This window comes from Lytechinus variegatus, chromosome 2, assembly GCF_018143015.1.
Source record: "Lytechinus variegatus isolate NC3 chromosome 2, Lvar_3.0, whole genome shotgun sequence".
Taxonomy (NCBI): domain Eukaryota; kingdom Metazoa; phylum Echinodermata; class Echinoidea; order Temnopleuroida; family Toxopneustidae; genus Lytechinus; species Lytechinus variegatus.
In genome coordinates this window covers 74,936,646-74,959,193 of record NC_054741.1, presented here as the reverse complement: position 1 = coordinate 74,959,193, position 22,548 = coordinate 74,936,646, and the positions used below count along the sequence as shown (strand labels likewise).

At 36.7% G+C, this 22,548-nt stretch overlaps 1 protein-coding gene across 2 annotated transcripts in view; it reads left to right on the top strand.

Annotated features, from left to right (window-relative positions):
- LOC121409020 (MLX-interacting protein-like) overlaps window positions 1-22,548 on the top strand; it is a 46,321-nt gene that overhangs the window by 4,299 nt on the left and 19,474 nt on the right. For both annotated transcript variants that reach the window (XM_041600797.1, XM_041600796.1), the window contains exon 2: window positions 11,268-11,374. In XM_041600797.1, the coding sequence (XP_041456731.1) occupies window positions 11,268-11,374 (107 nt within the window). The remainder of the gene's footprint in view (window positions 1-11,267; window positions 11,375-22,548) is intronic.

The following is a 22,548-nucleotide window of genomic DNA, read 5'->3' as shown; positions in this document are numbered from 1 at the left end:
AATCACTGTAAAAAAAATGACAGAAAAAAGAAGAAAACGGCAAAAGTTATCTGGAAAAAACAGTGAGAAAATTCCTTCCCTGGGTCATTCCATGCCAATTCACCCAATGAATGTGCAATTTTGCACCCGACCGTCTCAGAATTTGTTGTAATTTGGTATACATAAAATTCACCATGGCCCAAGCACAAAACAAAAAAATTAGTCCAATCGGTCCGTCGGTTCTCGCGCTACGGCCCGTCCTTTTCTCCTTGTTTTGACAAAAATGGACGTGACCTTCAACTTTCAATGGCCACTGCGTTTTTACGTGTTGACCAATTTTCATGAAACTGGTACCATTTGATAGGAAATTCAGAGAGGAATCCAAAACATGCATCGAATAATGTATTGGAGCAATTTATAAGGTCATGACCTTTGACCTTAACTTTGACCTTGAGTTTGACCCCCGGACAAATAATTTTTTAACTTGATTTTTGTTTATGTTAATTATTGGTATGATATTGAGTTGACAAAATATGTTAAAATCAATGATGATATTTTATTTCTTCACCTTTAAAAACTCTTCCAAAGATACCATGAAATTTCACTCTAGTCCCACACACTGATATTCATGTTAGTAAAGTGTCCATCATGATGAATAAGTTGTGGCAATAAATATCTATTGCACTTGATCAGTTGTCAATCAAAACAATTGTTTTAGTTCTTGTTAGAAAATTTTGAATAAACCTAATTTCATATAATAGAATACAAAAGGACAAGTAGAGATATAACATCATCAACCCTCATAATGAATATTCATGAAGACATGTCCTGAACTGTTTCGCTGGAAAAATGCAAAACCTTAAAATTCAATAACTTCAAAGTCTTCAATACTTATCCGATTTTGATCAAATTTTTAGCATTTTGCTCTGTGAATTTTACTCTTATGTAATAAATATCTCCAGCCCGCACCATCCCTTTAAAAATAGAAGTATCTGTTCACATTTGAACAGTTCAGTAGTTTGCTGTGAAACGACCTCTGTAAATACAACATACGATGTAGGCTGATATACATGTAATGCCTGATGGTGATTATTGTTATCAATAGTATTATTATTATAATTATTGTTATTATCATTAATATCATCTTCAAGTAACCGATTGGAGTAATGAATACGGTACCCCCCCCCCCCCCGACCCATTGCTTGATTGACCCTGCCCCTGACAATAAGAATAAATAACTACTAAAAACGTCTATATCTCGAGGTAGACGTAGACTCGACTCCACCAACCTGAGATACATGTACAAATTGGCGATATTTTGTATGCATGGGGGCGGTCCGGGCGGCTGGGATCGGAAGATACAAATTCGCGGAGCCAGTGCCCGGCGCGGCCGAGGTTGAGCTCTGATCACGCCTTTCGGATGGTGACGTTAAAGGTCGGTCCCAGACGTAAATAATCATATCTGATTGGTACACATCTACAGGGTAAAAAAACCCTGAAGTGGCTTCACACTGGCATAGATACTCTAGTCAGAGTAAACTGCGCCAGTGTGTGACCATCAAGGGTTTTTCCATTTTAAGTAATCTTCTTTTTTACTTCTGAGCTTTCAATAAATTTCAGATTTATTTTTTAGAGACACACTGCATGACTTGTATGTTAATAGCAAATGATGGTTGAAATAACATCTCTTCAGTGAATCTTGTTTATGGTTTGTGTATTACATGTACTCTTCATTTAATGAAGATGGAAAAAAAAAACCAGCATGAATCCCTTAGCTGGTTCGTGTTAAGGAATTTTTTGGCAAAATTAAGTAATTTCCAAAATGCCCCATAATAAAACATTAATTTGCTTTATAATGTCTTCTGAAAGACCTCTGAATTTAATCTGTGGTAGGAAGGAACAGGGGAAAATAGACAGAGGAAAACAGATAAAATGATATAGGAAGGTGATATGGGACAATACAACATTCAGTTTTCAAAAGTACATTTATTTTAGACTGTCTGTGTTTTCATACATGTACATGTATGTATGCCAAGATGTATGAACTGTACATGTACTCCAGCTGAGTTCTCCGGTGCTTTTTTGTTTCCGGTGCTGCCAGATTTCTGTTGACCAGTGGACTGATGAAATAAATAAAAAAAGAAATAACATAAGGAATTCAAAACACAGTGTCAAAATCTTTTATTGACTATAAAATTTTCATCAATTAAGTAGGATTAGCAATATGAAAAAAATTATTATGATACAGGACTTCTCAATTTTTTTGCTTGAACTTTTTGGCCAGACTCAGACCTTCATTTTTGAGGAGTGTGATCGCGCCGGCGCTCCTACCGCACTCCTTAAAAAAAATAAGGAGATCAAAAAATCATGCTCCTAAAAAAAAAAAAATGAAAATATTTCACATTTCACATCTTTAAATCCATGAAATGGCCTTCTTTTTTCCATAATTCCTTGAAATTACTTTGATTTAGTTGAAAACTATCAGAAAAATGAAGAATATTCATCTCTTTCCCGACTCTGATTTTAATTTAAACTCAGTAAATATTGCAGTCCAATAATGTAGATTTTCATGGCAACACCATGGAAGTCTACATGTGGGACTACAATATTTTCCGAGGTAAGTTCAAATCAGAGTTGGGAAAGAAGTGAATATTCTTCATTTTTCTGATAGTTTTCAACTAAATCAAAGTAATTTCAAGGAATTATAGAAAAAAGAAGGCCATTTCATGGATTTAAAGATGTAAAATGTGAAATTTTAGCAATTTTTTTTTCAATTTTTTTTTTTTAGCAGGAGCGCGTACGACATCTTGTAAACGTATTAACGTGACCCAGGCCTAGTTTCACCACAGATTAATTAATAGCTAACAGTCCAAGCTATTGCATATATACAATGTTAAGAAAAATCTACAATTTATCATACTGTACATGTATTGTAATGAATTGATTTGAGCTCCTCACGGAGAGCGATTCTGAGGAGCTCAATTGAGCTCCTCAAAAAAATAAGGAGAGCGATTTATTGAGCTCCACGAAATTATAAACGTGAAGGACTGCAGACTTATCTTTCCAATAAATTGTTGCTTTTGCTTTGCCACAATAAACAAACAACTGCTACAATTCTTTGCTTCTCAACCTGAGATGGTGCTGTTTTAGTCCAGCGGTCTAGTGGAGCAATAACAAGTTGCAAACAAATAGAATGAATGTGGTTGTGACAAGTCACCATGCATAATCATACATTTAATGCAATGATATCATAACATTATAGGCATTACATAATTCAAGAAAGAAAATATACAAATTCTGGTTGGTAGTCTACCTGGTTGAATAAAGTTTTTAAATTTAATCTATTCAAGTTTTAGTACCGTATGTTGATCTAAGGTTATGTACCATATGACCACTAGTATCCACCCAACCCCATAACGGCCTTGCCGTGTTCGATGATCAACTCCGAGCCCCCCTAATTCCATCATGCAAGCAGTAAATTTGATGAACATCGACAAGCTTACGGATGTGATGTAGTTATTTGCGCCCAATCACATTGCGCATCGGCGAGGCAAGAATTTATACTGAAAAAATCTTGTAAAATTCGCACCCGGTTTCTAGTAAATCAGACAATATTGAGTTGTGCTTCTCAGTGAGAAACTTAAATATCACCTTCAAATCCCTGTAGAATTACTTGAAAATCTTTTGAAACACATGCTTGTAGAGAACAGGTTGACTAGATGCCTTTGAGATTGTAAATAAGCTCCGCCAATTGTAGAAATGGAATTGAAGGTGAATGTTACCGCCAAGATGGCGCTATGACAGGTTTCCACCGATCTGATTATTACTTGGACTGGCAATATTTCTTAGTTTTCCATGAAACTAAGAAATTCGCTCATTTGAAAAAATAGTCCATGCCAGTCCAACCTTGGATGGATACATGTATGTGACTCCTTTCAAAGCCTGGTCATGTATAAGGCCCTTTATTTTTACATGAAATTAAAAAGATATGAATGCAAAGCAATTAAAGTACACATAAAGATACACTTGTATTACAAGTTCACGTACAAGTGTACAAAAATTTTGCTTTTAATGGACTGTTTCAGATCTGTACATGCACTGTGCATGTACATGAAGATGACTTCATTTCGAAACATCTTTACTATTCAATGCTTTTAGCTGGAAAAAGTGTTATCTTTTTCATTGTAGAAAATATTAGGGCTGTATCATTCTTTATATTTACCCAGAGCAAAGCAACGTGCCTCCCAGGCTATGCTTTAAGTGCTAGTGCTAAAGTTCAAAGGTCAAATTTATCACTCACTCTGCGGGTGTTGTAAAGGACACTGTATTTTGTTCTTGTACCTGTCACGCATATGTACAGTATATACAGCTTTCCTGCATGTTAGAGGTGAATTATTTTTGTGGGGACATTGAAACAATATTTAGCAAACGAACATGTACTTGTAATGAAATTTGTGAAATTACAATACAATTCTTGAAATTAAATACATGTCATATACACTTGTACCCTTATACATATACACATACATGTACATTGATGAAGTGGAGGGGAAATCTCAACCTAATGGGTACTCTCTCTCTCATTCTCTCACTTTTTGCAATTTCCATCCAAGATTCCAAAGATCTCTGTGGGATGCTTGTTGATGTACATACAATATTGTAATGTACTGTACTTGTCATTTGGAATCTACAATTAAGCATTTTAGCACACTATTGTTGATTGATTTTGAACAGGTACTGACTAACACATGTAGGTGTGTACACACCAGAGAAGAAATAAGCCCAGGTCATAAACTATTTAATTGCCTGCCAGGCATCAAAGCTCAAACACAAAAACCACAAAAATAAAAGCAAGACAAAATTATAAAGGTCAAGTTTTCTGCACCATATAAAATTTGAAAACAGGTGATCCATACAGAGATGCTGTTTGTTTTTGCACTATTTTACAGTGTATTGTTTTCATTTTTAATGAATATACTGAAGATTTCAGATACCTTTCCCCAATTACATTTATTGTAATTATTAAGTCATTGGTAGAAATTTGAAAATGCTGTTCTCCTTGTTTCTACCCTAAATGTTTTGTTTTTTTCCATCCCTCAAAGTACTGCATTCTTTTTAAAGGTTGGGAGCACTATACATTGTACATGTACCAAGGCAGTAGAATTCAAGGTGCATACAATAGAAGAGAAAGTGGACCTTTTTACCCTTTAAACGAGGGCCCCCAGTAGTACCACCAAAGCCTGACACCCCCTAAAAAAAGAAAAACTGAAGATTATAGGGTCAGGTCCAAAATGCATGTTAGTGAAATGTAAGAGAATCATTTCTCTTTGGATTGTGATGTAAACGCAGGTATACATGTCAAACATCATACATTCAGGAAAATAAGCAGGCTGTTAGTAAATAAATAGTTACAATGTAATATGCATATTCTGTACATAAAATCAACAATGGCACTCTTTATACATATCTGTGGTGGATGTACAGTGTATACTCAGACCTTCATTTTTGAGGAGCGCGATCGCGCTGACGCTCCTAAAAAAATAAAGAGAAGAAAAAAATGTAAAGAATGAATGAAAACTATCAGAAGAATATTCACCTCTTTCCTGACATATGTAGACTTTCATGGGAACACCATGGAAGTCTACATGTGGGACTACAATATTTACCGAGATTTTTTTTTTTTTAGCAGGAGCACGATATTGATCAATGAAGTTTTGTAAACGTATTGACCCAGGCCTAGTTTCACCGCAGATTAATTAAAAGCTACATGCACACAGCTATTGCATATACGATGTTCAAAAAATCTACAATTTATCATACTTATGCATTGTATTGAATTGATTTGAGCTCTTCAAGCAGAGCGATTCTGAGGAGCTCAATTGAGCTCCTCAAAAAAATAAGGAGAGCGATTTATTGAGCTCCACGAAATTATAAACGTGAAGGTCTGTATACTGTATGATGTACATGTAAATGCACAAGCAGGACTACATGTACATTATGTACATGTACGACTGGTATACAAACATGTACTGTGTGAGGAGAGGTAAATTAATCATTGCATTTCCCTTTATGAGCATACGTTGTAGAGTTTGGCTGATATCCAAGGGATCTGAATGCTTGTCCTCAAAAAGATTCAGGTCAATTCCCTGCAACGTATTTCTCTACACGCCTGAGGCTCGTTCACATACATGTAAGACGTAACCAGTGGCACTGGTCTGTAGTTCTGGAGGTTCTATAAATTTTCAGTCTCGCCACTCCTGCCGGTTTATTTCCAATTCGTCTAATGCCATTTAGCCCAATTGCCAACTCGTCATCTATCACGTGGTCTACCATCAATTCATCCACGTACCACATGGTCTTCTTTCATTTAGTCTAATGCCCTTCCGTCAAATAACCGGTTGGTCCAATAGCCAATAGTCCATATACCATTTGGTCTAACTTGACTATAAAGTGTTAAATTGTGCAAAATGAATGAAAATGAAATGGATATTAGACCAACTGGTTATGAGACAAAATGGTCATAGACGAAATGGGGATTAGAGTGATTGGACCAAATGGTTGTTGGACAAAATGTCGATGAACGGAATGGCATTAGACTAAATGAAAGTAGACCATGTGGTGAGTGGACGAGTTGGCAGTAGACGAATTGGCAATTTACCCTGCTGCCATACATGTAGCCTGTAATCTAGACGACTGCAGCTTTTGTCTTTGTCTCTATGAGCCTGATGCTGTCATGCATAATGTCAGATGCAGGATATTGTACCGTGAAGCAGCCACTGTCAATACACTCTGGTCTTGCATTATTATTTATCAAATATTTTTCTAAAACTTAATCAAATAGATATTTTGTCAATATCCTGATTTTGTAAAGAACTTTTGGATGAATGTTGTCATAGCCTGGGCTCTGTGAAATATTGATATAACATTTTCAGTTTCTGTGAAGGTAGTATGATGTTTTATCTTTGATCATTTGCCCTATTTTTACAAAAAAGTTATTGAAAGCATTAACGATATGAAGTGGTCTGAAATATTATTAATTTGCTGCTTCTTGTAAACCATTCTCTGAGGAATGTTTCATGGAAGAACTTGTTGGACGTTTTATCAGACAAGTCCTGTTTTATCCGACATTTACTTTAGTAACAGTGCCTCTCAGCCAATCAGAATCAAGGAAAGTTATCAGATCTACAACTTGTCAGGCAAAAATGTTGATGAAATGCTCCCCTGACTCTCCTATGATGTTGTTAAAGGTCAAGTCCACCTCAGAATACCGGTAATGTTGATTTGAATCAATAAAGAAAAATCAGACATGCACAATGCTGAAAATTTTATCAAAATTGGATGTAAAATAAGAAAGTTATGACATTTCAAAGTTTCGCTTATTTTCAACAAAATAGTTATATGGACGAGCCAGTTACATCCAAATGAGAGAGTCGATGATGTCACTCACTATTTCTTTTGTTTTTTATTGTTTGAATTATACAATATTTCAATTTTTACGAATTTGACAATTAGGACCTCCTTGCCTGAAGCACAAAATGTTAAAATAATGGAATTCCACGTGTTTAGGGAGGAATGAAACTTTGTTTTACAAGACAATGATGAGAAAATCAAAATATTTCATATTTCATATTATAAAATACAAAAGAAATAGTGAGTGAGTGATGTCATCAACTCTCTCATTTGGATGTAACTGGCTCGTTCATATAACTATTTTGTTGGAAATAAGCGAAACTTTAAAATGCCATAACTTTCTTATTTTACATCCGATTTTGATGAAATTTTCAGTGTTGTGCTTGTTAAATTTTTCTCTGTTTATTCAAATCAAGTTTTTGTTGGGGTGGACTTGTCCTTTAAAGTAGACAACCGAAGAATCAAAAGTATTTTATAATGTCTTTTTGTGATCATCATTATAAAGGGGAAGTATTACTAATCAGACATATAACTTCACTTTTTAAAATAGTGATTAGAGTTTGCAGAAATCAGCTCTCAAAAATGACTTATTTTCATGGCATATTTCTGCCTTCGTCCGTCCTCTGGCGAGCTCCAGCTGAGTGACGTCACACCAAGAGCAGAGCAGCTGAGCTGACAGCAGCCCATTGAAGACGATCTTTCCAATCAGCGTTTTTTGCTCTTAGAATTGTTTATTCCTCACAAGATTGGTCTTATTACATAGATAAAAGTTTGAATTTTCTGAACAGTAAAATGAAATGCACATTTAACATATTTTGGTAACCGATATTTAGCTTAGAAAAAATTATTTGTTTTCAAGAAATATACGTGAATAAACAAAGCATATTTTCACTTAGAAATCATGCTTGCACCACATTGATATTATTATCAATATAAAACATAGACATTCGTCTTCACGACTGAATAAAAATTATGAAATTTAATTACGTAGCAAGTTCAGGAACCACAAAAAAACACGGCAATATCCATCGCGAAATGATTGGAATTGCAGTTGGATTGCCGAAGCATTGCGAGGCAACAGCAGCGAACGCACTTTGTATATATATCATTATGAACCCGGAAACGATAAAGATACTCTCTGTGGACAAATCTGTACGCACGTAGGTTTTTTGTGAGTGCGGGGATCCTGGTTCGAAACTCTTTGATTTTTTTTGGTTCGGGATTTTTTTTTTTTCAATTATATTCCTTCCCCGTTCCTACCAGCTCTTTTTTCTCTTTTTATTTTCATGTGAGATTCTGTTCAGTCCTGTATTTATTAAATCTTTCTTAATTGCTGCTTTTTATTTTCAAGTTAGATTCTCTATAGGCCTACTTTGGGCAGCGACTCCCTCACGGTAGTCACTTAAGAACCAAGTTTGAAAGGACACTCGTAAAATTACGTCACTCTCGCCGATGAATATTCATTAGATCGTGGTCGTGCGTGTTCAATACAAACTCTCTGCATGCATATGCATGCGCATGCATGCGAGAGTGACGTAATTTTACGAGTATCCTTTCAAACTTGGTTCTTAAGTGACTACCGGTACCCTGATCACTCACTGACTGGAGTGGAGCAACACAATGACGAATGCAGTAGACAAAATCGGTCTTTACAGTCCACAATTCAATAAAAAACGGGCAAAGGAACACAGTTCTGATTCACGTTTGGTCTGAAGTTGTCGAAAACAGAAATTGAATGTCACATAACATGAAGAAAACGGTAAATTCGGAAGATATTGAACAGGTCAGTAAGGTGATTCAGTGCATGATGCACAGAGAGCTGATGAGCTCGTCGATTGTGTGACGTCATTATTCTCGACCGTTTTCGGCTGCGTGATTGTCGGTCTGGGGGGCTGAGAAGGGTGTCTAATAATTTCATTTCTTGCATTTCCATGACATCTATAATACTTTTTAGTGATATATTTGTGTATAAAAAGACAATACCTTTCCATCCATATATAATTTGTCTATAATCATCACTTTCGTGAATTTTCTTCGTGTGTATCCTTTAACTACTTTCCTGGTTGCTTTCATATAACGCTTTGGATGGCAAACTTTTTGCCATGGATGTAGCTGTGTTTAAGAGTTATACATGATATCATTCATACATGTAAGTACATTGTAGGTCATCTTGAATGAGGGTCAGTTTGCTATTTACATGTGCTCAATGTCAGTTTGAAAATTCAAATTTCATCCTGAATGATGATTTAAGGTGTGATAACAAAATGCATTTTGAGAAACAAAGGGTGTGTTCAATGTCCTCCATTACCAGTCGTAAAAGTAAGCATCTTCCAAATCACTATTCGGAGGAAAATTTAAACGTCAAAAAGATCAACTGTAAATATGATTTCCTCAGATTTTACGACCTTCAGCATCACGAATGCGACATTGAACACAATTGAATTTTTTAATTTGCTCTCGCAGTGGAAGCCTTCACAAACAGGTGCCAAATTGACCTACATGTATCTTGTGATGGGTCAAACTGCGCAATAAAGCTGCCCTAACAAAAGTGAGAAATTTACAGATGATTAATATAAACAGCTTTATACTTTTGACAGTGCATCGCTGATCGTGTTTGTGTTCTGTGGTTTGTAATTGAGTTTTCAATTAGGATTCATGTTGCTGTTTAAATTTGATACTCGACATTGAACACACCCTTAGGATACCATAAACATCATCATGGATAACAGTAGGTGGTTTCAAACCGCCTCGATCACAAGAATCCCCGTTAAATTACGGGAACTGTTTTCGGTTAAAAAATACCCATTAATTATTCCTGCATTCACACCGCCCCGAAACATACCCTTCGGGATAAGTTCCTGAAGTTACGAGCATGCGCATAGTATGGTCTGATAAGCAGGCAAGGCGCAAGATTCAAAATCACTAGCCCAGCAGCCACCCACAGCTCCCGCGCCCAACGACACACTGGGCTAAAAGTTCCCGTAATTTGCTTTCACATCGCCAAAATACCTGCGACCTTGGAAAAATCCCCGCGAAAGTTCTCGTAATTTTGCCAAGTACCTACTATTTAGCGGGTATTTTCTTTTGGGAGATTACGCGTAGTTTGCTTTCACATTACCAAAATACCTGGTATTTTCTGATCGGGGTAAATTTCCCGATCAGAGAATACCTGGAACTGACGAACTTCGAGGTGGTCTGAAACCACCTAGTGTGTACAAGCAGACATACACAGTCCAGTCAACAAACACCTGGGTTGACTCCCAAGGCACTGTTGACTGTGATGACACTTGACAGATGTAAACCTCTGTTTCCAGTGTACAACTTGGCATATAAACATGGTAGAAGCTCATTAGTCTGCAAAAACAGACCATTAAGTGATCTTCTGTGTTACAGAACTTGTGTAGTAATTTGTTGAAAAACAAAATTATAATCACAAAATAACATCTGTATGCAGTCATGTGAGTTGTAAATCATATATCAGTTTCCTTATGAAAAATCAAAAAGACAGCAGCAGTTGCAAAATGAAATGTGTGAGAAATACAAGGCCTGAAATGTACAGTGCAAATGCAGGCTTATTAAAGCATTTTGTTTGCTATCTTTTTGCTTTCCTTAAAAGTAAAAATTTGGAAGATATTCCCACACATGATAATTATGCCCGTACTTAATTTCCTTTTTAAAAGTATTAAGAAGTTTACATAGATTGATAAGCCTTAGTAGGCCTTCAATGTATATCATATGTAAGAGAATTAATTTGTGTATGTTGAGGTACATTGTAGGCCTACATCATGATGTAAATTTATAAATGGAACAATGTTTTGGTAACATGGCTAAAATATACTAAGGCAATATATTAGATCTTTTTTCAACTTTTCTTACAGATGTGTCATAGTTTCACCGAAATGGAAGACCTTCAAAGGATTGAAATTGAGTTGGAAGGACAAGATTCGACTGAACAATGCAATCTGGAGAGAATGGCATAATCAGTGTAAGTAATTAATAAAATGATTTTAAGGGGAATTCAACCTCGGTAATAAATTTATTTGTGTGAGAGTGCTTTAATAGAACAATCACAAATTATCCAAAATGGCAAAAGTCTGAAAACAAATCATTGAATCAATTAAAGAATTATGCATATGTACAGTGTATTTGAAAGAAAAGAATATTTTTACTAGTCCTACATGTTTTCTAATTTCTCATTCGTGTTTTATTATTATCAGGATGTATACAAGGTATTTTTCTCCTACATGTAACATACCGGTAGTAACTTTTTTTTCCATGGGCAGCAAGAAAAATACACAAAAACATGTAGGAAGTATCACATGTCACATCATTACTACATGTACATGGTGGTCCTCATTTAATTGATATAATTCCTCCTATAACTTTAGAAAAATGTGTGTTTTCATGCATTTTGTGTAGCAGAGCAAATGGAACAGCAATACTTTCTGTGCATATCCATGTACCGTTTCACATTTCTGTATACGGTACATCATTTGGCCAATTTGATTCCCCATACATATACGTGTATGTGTTTTCCTGCTTGCAAATTTTGCAAGTAGTAAAATTCGTAACTGATAGTACAATTTGTTCAAACTTTCACCCATAGATTTGCTTCTATAGTATAATTTGTCTAACATTTTTTAAAAACTTTCACTGTGGTTGAAAATATGAAATACATTTAATTCCCCGTATATAAAGATTATACAGCCATGTATGTATCCAAACATGTACCTCAATGTGAATATCAATCAATCACATCGCCTGTCTGGCAATGACTTGATTGCATTCCTGCTCAGTGAGCAATGATCACTGCATTCCAGGTTGAGATACATGTATGACTCTACTACCACAATGTCAACAAAATCATGCTTGAATACAATGGTTTATTGTTTATAGTGGCTAGCTTTGTATTCCAGTATTTTTCAAATAATTGACAGTGTACATGTTCATATATACACTTGCACATATACAGATGGACTATGGTCAAGGCCAGATTGTTAATTGATTAAATGGCGTTTCTATTTAAGGTAGATAACGGCAATAAAAAAACAAAATGAAAATGAGTTCTTAGTAATGATATGTGTTCATAGCAACCAACATATCAAAACACATCTACATGTACATGAGGGTTCTCTTATTGTCCTCTGCGTTGCCCGCAGTATATTGTGCTTCAGCCTACATGTACTGTACCTGTAGTTCTTTTCCTAGACTTAAACACTAATTCATTGATTTGATTTATTGATTGAATTTGTATCCTACATTAGCAAAGGGAAATTTGGATCAAGAGAAAGTATTGAATTTGTCCAGTTGAGAAACATTTTAAAGTATCAATGGTAGTAATAAATACATTTCCTCACTTTCCAAGCTCACTACCACCGAAGAATTCCCTTGACTAAATATATTGATAAATCACTGAACAGTTACATTGAAATAAAATATACTGGTAGTTTTATGGGCATTAAATACATGTACATGTAGGCCTACATTGAATGTAGCCTTGAGTCTATTTTCCTTGAACTCAGTTATTGACCCATTTCATTTAATTCACCGACCTACATGTAGTAAAACCTGGAAATTTACATGTAGGCCTACATTGTAGGTTAAGAGTCTCTAATGTTCTTAATGTGAACTTGTACTTTGTAGCAATCAGGATGTCATGTACACTATAATTGAGATGTGAAACCATTTCCATTTCCCAGGTCTTGTATTTAAACCCTGGGAAATCTATTTGTATTTGGAAGTGTTGTGGTGTAGCGGTTCAGACTCTCGCCTTGTAATCAGAGGGTCATGTGTTCGAATCCCACCATGGCCTAGCGTCCTTTGGCAAGGCGCTAATCCACACTTTGCCACTCTCCACCCAGGTGTTAAATGGGTACCCGGTAGGATGTGAAAGACTATATGTAGTATGCCTAGCAATTGAGTCTTGGAACTCTTGTTGGAATGCTCCCAGGGAGAGGAAAAGGTGCATACATTGTATGCGGGCGCGGCATGCAAGGATCCGATGACCGGGGTAATAATATGTCTGTAAAGCGCTTAGAGACGTTCTGATGTATTAAGCGCTATATTAATGCGGATTATTATTATTTCATCAAAAAGATAAAAATGAGTAGCTGCCTTGCCTCAGTTGCCTGCCTTTCATTATAAGATCTTATGTATAACCAAATCGTAACAGGTTTTAACATCTTAATATTTACTTTCCGTTGTGATCATCACATTTTCAATTTTGCTTGCAAAGTTTGTCAGAGAACTTTGAATATAATTTTATAGTCCCTAGATGCAAATAATCCTATCCAATTATTGAAATTGAGCTTTACATGAATTATGCTTCCACACTAGTAAGAATCAGTCACAGAATGTACATGTTGTCAAGAATTTGCCTTGGCAGTGTCTGCAGTGCTCTCTAAAGGGATTTCCAGAAACTGAATCCAAAATTTCCTGAAATTTAGAGACATTTCTTGGAATCTTGAAGTTTCATTTTAAACAAAAATCAGACAAATACAACGAGCCTGAACTTGGGCTTACATATTGTACATATACATGTAGTAACCCTAATCAAGGACATTATAAACCTTCACGCACTTCGTAAAACGGGAACGAAATCATTACTGCGAGCATGCTCCATGTGAGAAGAAACTCAGCAGGCTAATGAAAGTCTGTATGTTGGACTACAATAATGGCATTATTGTGAGCTGAGAAAGAAGAGAATATTCTACATTTTTGTCATAGTTTCTGACTATTGAAATATGGAAAACTAAGGACCATTTCGTGGATATAAAGACATAAAAATTTCAGCAAATTTTTAGAGATTTTTATTTCATTTGAAGGTTTAGCAGACTTTGTCAAAAAAAGAAAATGTTTATGATTTCATACAGACATGTCCAACACGTTTAAGTTCTTTTCTTCATGTATGCCATTGGACATAAATTTGAACAAATTCTTCACCCAAATCTGACATTTGTATATTTTGGGTCTGCTAAAAAAAATAACCCTTTTTTGGGCACTTTACGGTGGGGTCGGATGAGGAAAACATCCATTTCTTTAGGTCTCATGAGGCAAAATTTATTTGAAATAACATTCATGTTGAAATTTGCTACATTCAATTACTAGTACCTGTATTGTAATTTCAGATTTCTTGGGTTTTCCTGACATTTTTTGCTTTCCCAAACCTTTTTTTGTAAAAAAGTTGGTAATTTGATGGATTGATTGATTTTATTTCTCAAAATAAAAAAAACAACACAAAATGTATACATTCAAACAATAAAAACTTAATAATTGAATTAATGACCGCCGGAGAAATTTAAGCGTGCCGCTTGCTAGTAACTAGCATGCGACTAGCAGGGCGCTCGCTTAATAAGCGAGTGCCTGCTAGCGAACAGTCCCTGCTCGCTAAAAGATCGCTTAACTATTACTCTGCACGCATATCACACGCTTATTAAGCTAGCCGCATGCTAGTTACTAGCATGCCGCAAGCTTGCGCAAGCTAGTCGCACGCTTCCCGCAAGCTTGGAAATTTCTGTAGGGGGACATAGTGAACTTTTATATGAATATGAAATTATAAGATTTTTAAGAGAAACATGGGAAAAACCAAAAAGCTACAAGGACCTTGAAAAAGCATAATACGATTGCCGAATACACAAATACAAAGAAGGCACAAATAAGCTCATGATGTAACTTGCCTATTATTTCCCAAATTCCAGGAAAGAGTGGAAATAATGAGGCCCATATTTTTGGAAGATGTTTCAATTGTACCATTGTACAAAACTAAGAACTATCCAGATTTTCGTATGCTTTCTTTAATTGCATTCACTAATTGAAATCCAATTAAATACTAGTATGCGCTTTTGGCAAAGGATGATAAAAGAAAGAAGAGAGATAATGAGAAATCTGAATAATCCATTACTTATAATGGAAACTTCTTTTGAGAATCCTGGGTCTCTGTGTGTGATGTAGGCCTAAGATACTTAGGCTGCGTTTATGCGACCTCGACCCAGAATCATGATTTGAATCACCATTTGAATCATGATTCAAAACAGCAGCATGAATCACGATCCGACAGAATCAGCGTTTATACGACCATCTTTCTAACGCTGTTTCTCCCTGAATTTGGGCCGATCCAGTGCGCATCACAGTGCGCAGTTTGACCCAGGAAGTATAGGTCAACATTTTCGCACGTGTTTCTAACTTCACGTCGGCTGCTAGATTTTTGCTGCCGCCGGAGCTAATGCGCGATCGTTTGTGCAAGTGCAACGCTTACTCGGCTTCCGAAAAATAAATCTTTTACTTCCAGAATTCCGTGTATTGTACCTCGTATTTTTTTTGATCGGGAACCAGAAGGGGTCATCATCCTCCCTCCCACCTCCCGATCGATTTTTCTTGTCTATGATGGTCCTGTACTGGGCACGAATTCTGTTAATTTTGTCTCGACAGGCGGTGCCACATCTCCGTTGAAATCCCTCCCTCGCAACCGCCGCTGAAAGGGATCGTCTTATTTCTGTGAATCCCGGTAAGGGATGCTTGTGCTTCAGGCTGAGCCCAAAGCACAAGCAGAGCCCTGAGTTCATCGTCAGTCCAATTTGTGTCTTTGGAACTTGAAGAAATGATGGATGAAAACAATGAAATATACAAATGACGCTACAGTACAACCCCGGGGGTACAATACACAGAATGATAATTCGTAAATGCTGGCAATACTGCTACACGAAAATTAACCTGCACGAAACACAGCGCGGGCCTTTGAGTCGAACCCGGAAGAAGCACGACACAATGACGTCATAGAATCATGATTCAAATCACGATATCGTTCATACGACCTTTTTCGTTCGTGATTCTACAGAAACGTCTTTCCAAACGCCCCTTTTTTCGTGTTTCATGTTTGTGATTCTAATCATGATTATATTCAATTTCGACTAAACGCAATCGTGATTCTGCAGAATCGTGATTTGAATCATGATTCTAATCATGATTCTAGGGTAAAAAAGTGTCGAATAAACGCACCCTTAGAGTGTCTGTAGGACACCATTCTCATTATACTGTCTGAAACTGGTTAACTGGAAACCAGTTTGGAAGATCGCTTTGCTAGCATTCCAAATTGTTCACCCCACTTAAAGCGGTCTTGTTGATATGGGAACACTCACTGGGGTGACATGATTCATGCAAAATTTGATACCGCAGCGTAGGTATTCCACATAATGTGGAGTACTGCACTCGAAATGTGCGAAGATTGCGGTTTCAAATTTTGCGCCAAATGTGTCACCGCACTGAGAGCATTTCCATAGCAACAAGATTGCTTTACGTGAAGTGATTTTGAAAACCACTTTCATGTGATCAATTCGGAACGCTAGGAAAGCAATATTCCAAACTGGTTTCCTGAATTGGTTTCCAGTAACTAGTTTTAGAAACCGTAATGAGAACGGCCTCTAAGTTTCCACCAAACTAGTTTCCAGTATACGAGTTTTAGGACGGTATAGTGACTAGTGAGAACGGTGTCCAACTCCTGTATATTGGATACCTCTTGTTTGAATAACTGTACATCTGCTGGTCCCATTTTCATATGATTCTCACAAGAATTGTGGTCAAGTACATGACTTGAACAAATTATGAGTTGATATTACTCTGTAGTCTGTCAAGACAGACTTTTAATTTGGTGCTTTGATACAGTTTTCCAGCTTGCCGACATTACCTGTAATTTGGTAGGCTTCATGTACTTGTACATTTATATTGTCAGTTGGAGCTGCATGTAGTGTACATTTATGTATGTCAGAAGTAAGACATACATGTAGACTATGCAATAATCCAGATTTCCAAAGTCAGTTGTATTACCTAGTCGGGTAACACATGTAGATGTTGGCTCTTTATATAGATCTAGACTAATGTGCAAAAGTAAATTTGAGTCTGTCCTTGCAGACTAATATGTAAACTGGCTTCCCAGCAATTATGAAACAGGCAGCTCAGGACATGTGCCAATACATGTGTTTGTAGCAAAGACCATCAAGTGTGTATACAAGTTATGTCATAGCCTGGCCTATTACATTTCATGTCCTTTCATCCGTGACACTGAGCTGAGGAGTGTGAGAGGAGTGTCTATTGAGAAATTGAGAAGAGAATTAATGACTAGTCTACAAGTGGAGACTCAATCCCATTCTAGAGTGTTAATAAGGTGAATCATCAACAAACAGGTGTACATACATGTAGTAAGTTATGACAGATAGATGGGGTGGGTAAATGGGGGGTCTCAGGTTGATCATGAAAAAAAATCTCCATTGCACTAAAAGCATAAAACCAGTGAAGTTGCTTTTGGGGCGAATAAAGGCCTTTCCAAAGACCTTCAGGAGGAGACATTCCTTTTTTTTTAATTTGCAGGCCATAATTGAGCTGCTGTTGTTTCATGGCAATTACATGTACATGTAGGGCAAAATAGTATTCAATTTAATTGAAAATGATTAAGATAAAAACTTCAAACACAGCAGGAAGCCGAATTTTTATAATAAAAAGGATTGCAATCATAAAGAAATAGCATAATGTATGATAATATAACACACAAAAAATTATATGACAAAGTCCCATTGCTACATTACATAAGATACCGGTAAACAAAAATTATCACTGGACAAAAGCTGGACAATACGATATTAACGTCAATGACAAGAATCACAGAACTAAAACAAAAAAAGTTATAAAGTTTCAAATTTCGCTCAAAACATGTGATCCCTACTGAGAGCATTCCCATAGCAACAAGACCACTTCATGTGAAGTGGTTCTGGAAACCAGTTCAGGAGGTGGTGATGAGAATGCTAGCAAAACGGTTTAAAGGAAGCCAGTCCAAGAAAGTACATGTACATGTAATGTACATGCAGATGAGAATCTCGTAAGTAACGGTGTATTAACCGCACCCGTGTATTAACCGCACCCCCAACTTTGGACTAAAAAAAAAAAAAAAAAATCTTCTCACATTTATATGCATATTATGGTCCCGACAATATTGGCAACTTACACACTCGCTCACCTCACAGTCACAGTGTACACACACAGCACTGCCATTACATTGCAAACTACGATACAGTACAAGTCATGCCAGTACATCTTATCAAATTATGATCTGTGTCTTTCCCAGGCCCAGCGTAGGAGGAAGAAACATTCACATTTCTTGCATCACAATCTCACAATCACTTTCAGAAATTTGATGTCTTAGCATGAATTTTGGATACGGGATTATAGGAAGGTTCAAGAAACAAAGAAATTGGCATTTTTTCCATTTGTTTTTTACGGCTTCTTGCCGTCTCTCTCGTGCGTGGTTTACATGGTATCTTGTGAAAAGCAAACAGGAAGGAAAAAAAACAAGCTGGCGCGAAACGGGACTTTGAATAGCGCCAGCTTAAGTCGCACTATAACCACATTACAACGCAATCTCTAAGCTCACTCAACTCTCGCTCAGCGGTGACAAAATATTACCGAGTATGCTTGGCGTCTCTTTAAATTCGCCAGGGAACTTCACTACTTTGAATCGAGAATAAAGTCAAAATTAGTGTCATGAAGGTGGGTGCGTTTGTTATGGACAACATTTAATTAATATTGCAATAATCGCTTCCCATTACCCGCGGCTCATACCCCTCTAAACGACATTGCCTGGGCGGCTACGCCCGGCCACTCGATGTGTTGTGAACTGGCAGACATCGTACATGTACGGGAGGGGTTACGGCGGGCTGGCTCAGACCCGTCACCGTGTATAAACCGCACCCCCGACTTTTGCTTCTGCCCCGCCGAGAAAAAGGTGCGGTTAATACACCGTTACTTACGGTAGTCCACAGGATCTATTGCATGTACAGCTGTACATGTATGCCCGTGCTTGCCCTGGACTACCCCCCTTTGTTGAATGGCTTGCTGTATTCACATGATGAAAAAGAGAATTGAATACCTGGCTTGCTGGGGGAAATATGTTTTGTTCAGATTTTTCATAAATCAATTGTTGTTCATATTGCGTGTTTGTTTGCAGGTTGTGTGAACAGTTGAGCCTGTGCTGAATGTGTGCTGTTTTCTTGAGCAGTGATTCCAATAGATTGCACTCACATGTGAATTTATTTATCATGTTGGTGATTAATTGAGAAATTTGCGTGCCATGCTACGTCCCTTATGTTCATAGCCTATAGCCCTGTTTCAAAGGTGTTATTCATGTTCATGACTTAACAATTGAGACCTTTTACAAAATAATAGGAGTCTGGGTATTGGTATGTCATGTTTCTATAAATTCATAATGGTTTTTAAATAGGGGCCTACGTACAGTGTATGTTTTGTTATCTGAAAGATTCTACCCATTTCCTACATGTAATTACTTAAGAATAGCAAATCATCTTTGATGTTTCACTGAATTTTCCATCTTGAGTTACTTCAGGTGATTATAGCCTACATATATTTTCATTTTGCTAACTCTTTTGGTACTTTATTTATGTCACTGTTATACAATGTTTGATATGCCCTGCCATGGTCAGATAGGGACTGTGACTTAGGCTTTCTTTTGTTTATTTTTACACTGTTCCTTTTATCGCTTTTTTGTTCGATAAAGAGATGCAAAACAGCATGTGTTGGTTATTGAGACAGATAAATTCTGGATGAGGGGTGGAGGGTCTTTCGATTTTTAGTCACAGGAAGTTTCAGGAAGCACCGTATTATCACAGGCATAATCACATCACCTTGGTCATATCTGGATTTGCAAACATCTCAATGTCACCTTCTCAAGGACAGGTACACAGGGCGGAAAAAGTGTCATCACCATGGAGATAGCCAGCCTTAATTATTGTGATCTGTCCAGCGTGTATTGTGTCATACATAAACAGGACAATACTTAAACCTATTTTCAAGATGAAATTGAACGCAAAGAGCATATGGTAGAAAAAAAGTAAACAAATCATAGGTGATTAGAACAGTGATTGATAAGAATTTTATGATGTCTCATTAGATACCGGTACTAATAATGATAGATACTAGTATTCACTAGTTGTGATAAGATTTATTTTCCTTATATATGTACATGTAGAGTGTTAAAAATAACTTGACATGGTAAGGGGGAAAAAGTACCGGTACACTACCTGTACATATATGTAGGCAAGGCTCGACATTAGCGGTGGCCCGGGGCCACCAAAAATTCATCTCGGGCAACCATTATTGAAAAAATGTTAAGTTTTGGTGGCCCGAATCGGGCAACCAATAATTTTCAAAGTAACGCAATTTTTCTCCCGATTTTGCATGCATTTATCAACTTTCTACAGTTCAAATTGCAAGTCAATTCGTCATGCGCCTTTTTTGGTAATCTACACACAAATACACACACACACACAAAGATTGCACAGTCATGACAGTATGTAGGCCTACCGCTAGCATGTACAGTAACTATTATTCAGCCGGCCGTGCCGGCTGTCCGGCTGAGCTTTGCATGCGTGAAACCACTGCAGCTGGCTGTGCACCAGCAGACTATTCAGACTTAGGGAGCTGCGATGCGAAATGTTACTGCTTAGAAATTTTCCCCAGAACTTTGAAAATATACGTCAAAGTCACATTTTACACCAATGAAATGCCCTTCTACAGTCCATATTACTGAAACCTGATAATTTGCAAGCATTAAAAGGAGGAATTATGACCTCTCTTTTGACTCAAAAAGACCGATTTCCAAATGCATTAATACACATAAAACACATAGGTGAGTACATCACAGTCCCACATGTGAATTTGTATGTATGTTGATATTTGGTTTATTTTCGAAGCTGTCTTGAATAGACAGCTTCTTTCTTTATTTATAAATGACTTCTTAAACCACTCTTAAGGAAGTAAATACTTTGGGAAGACATTTTATTGATATGAAATGTGAATTTTTCCATCATTTTGTTAAATATAGGGAACGAATTTTCTCACTGTTTTTTTCCAGATAACTTGCCGTTTTCCTATTTTTTTCTTTCGTTTTTTTTTACAGTGATTAAACACACTTATATTCCGAAACTTATAGATAAGCCATCTAACTACTATTCTAAAAATTATTTTTGTTTATTTCCCCCTTTTATACATTGTTCTAATTCTGCAGCATATCTTCTGTGATTTTCTCCTGCTATAATATGCTGGAAAAGAGAAAATAAACTGGATTTGGGGCCTACATAATCTAGGTTTTACGATCAAAAAGGAAGGAAAAATCATTGTTTTGTAAATCAATCTGAGTTTGCTATATGCACTATTAATTTACTTTACCATTATGAGTGTGTGTCTATACAGAGATTAAAAGTCCACACAACCTGGGAGCAATACAATTCTTTTATTCTCTTTCAATCATTTCATATTCACAATGATAGAACAATTTATATATTACCACAAAATAAGCAAAGTAAAATAACAGCAAGCACGATTTACATACAAGATGTACAAAGAATAGTGGTACGTGGTAGTGACTGCAGAATATTTCAGTTTGTTTTATTCATTTTTAATGTTTTTCTTTATATTTTTTTGGGCCACCAAACTTTACTAGTGGGCCACCAAAAAAAATTATTTGAAGGTTTTGGTGGCCCGAACAGGCCACCACCAAGAAAAGTTAATGTGGAGCCTTGATGTAGGACTATGAAGGCCTACCAGATCACCTTGAACTGGCTAGATATTTATAGTGAACCAGACTTGACCTTTGTGATCAATTAGGTTGAGTTTGACAAATGTGTTTGTTAAAGATCCACATTATGATTGAAGATTAAGACTAAGTGTACATGTGGGATTAGTCTGTTGGTGTTAACTCTTTGCTCGCCAAGGACCTAATATCTCCTCTGCCACATTAATTTTAAGGTGCAACCCAAAGAGGGGTTTTGCATGGACTTATGCTAATTAAGCTCCCAATATCTTTTGATTGGTTTATTGTAAAGAAAAGCTTTGTGTGTACACTGTACAATGCAATGCACATAGGCCTACCACTATTGTGCATGAGTGCACATGGACAATAGACTTAATTTAATGCACTCTGTGTGAACTGTGACTTGAGTCGTCCTTGGCGGTCCACTGTATGTGACTCTAGTCGTCCGTGGCGGGCAAAGAGTTAAGCATACAGTATACACTGATCGACATGTACATGTATAAATCTATGTAGATGTGTTGTTTGAATCTCAAGGTCAGGGATTTGAATCCCACCATGGCATTCGTATC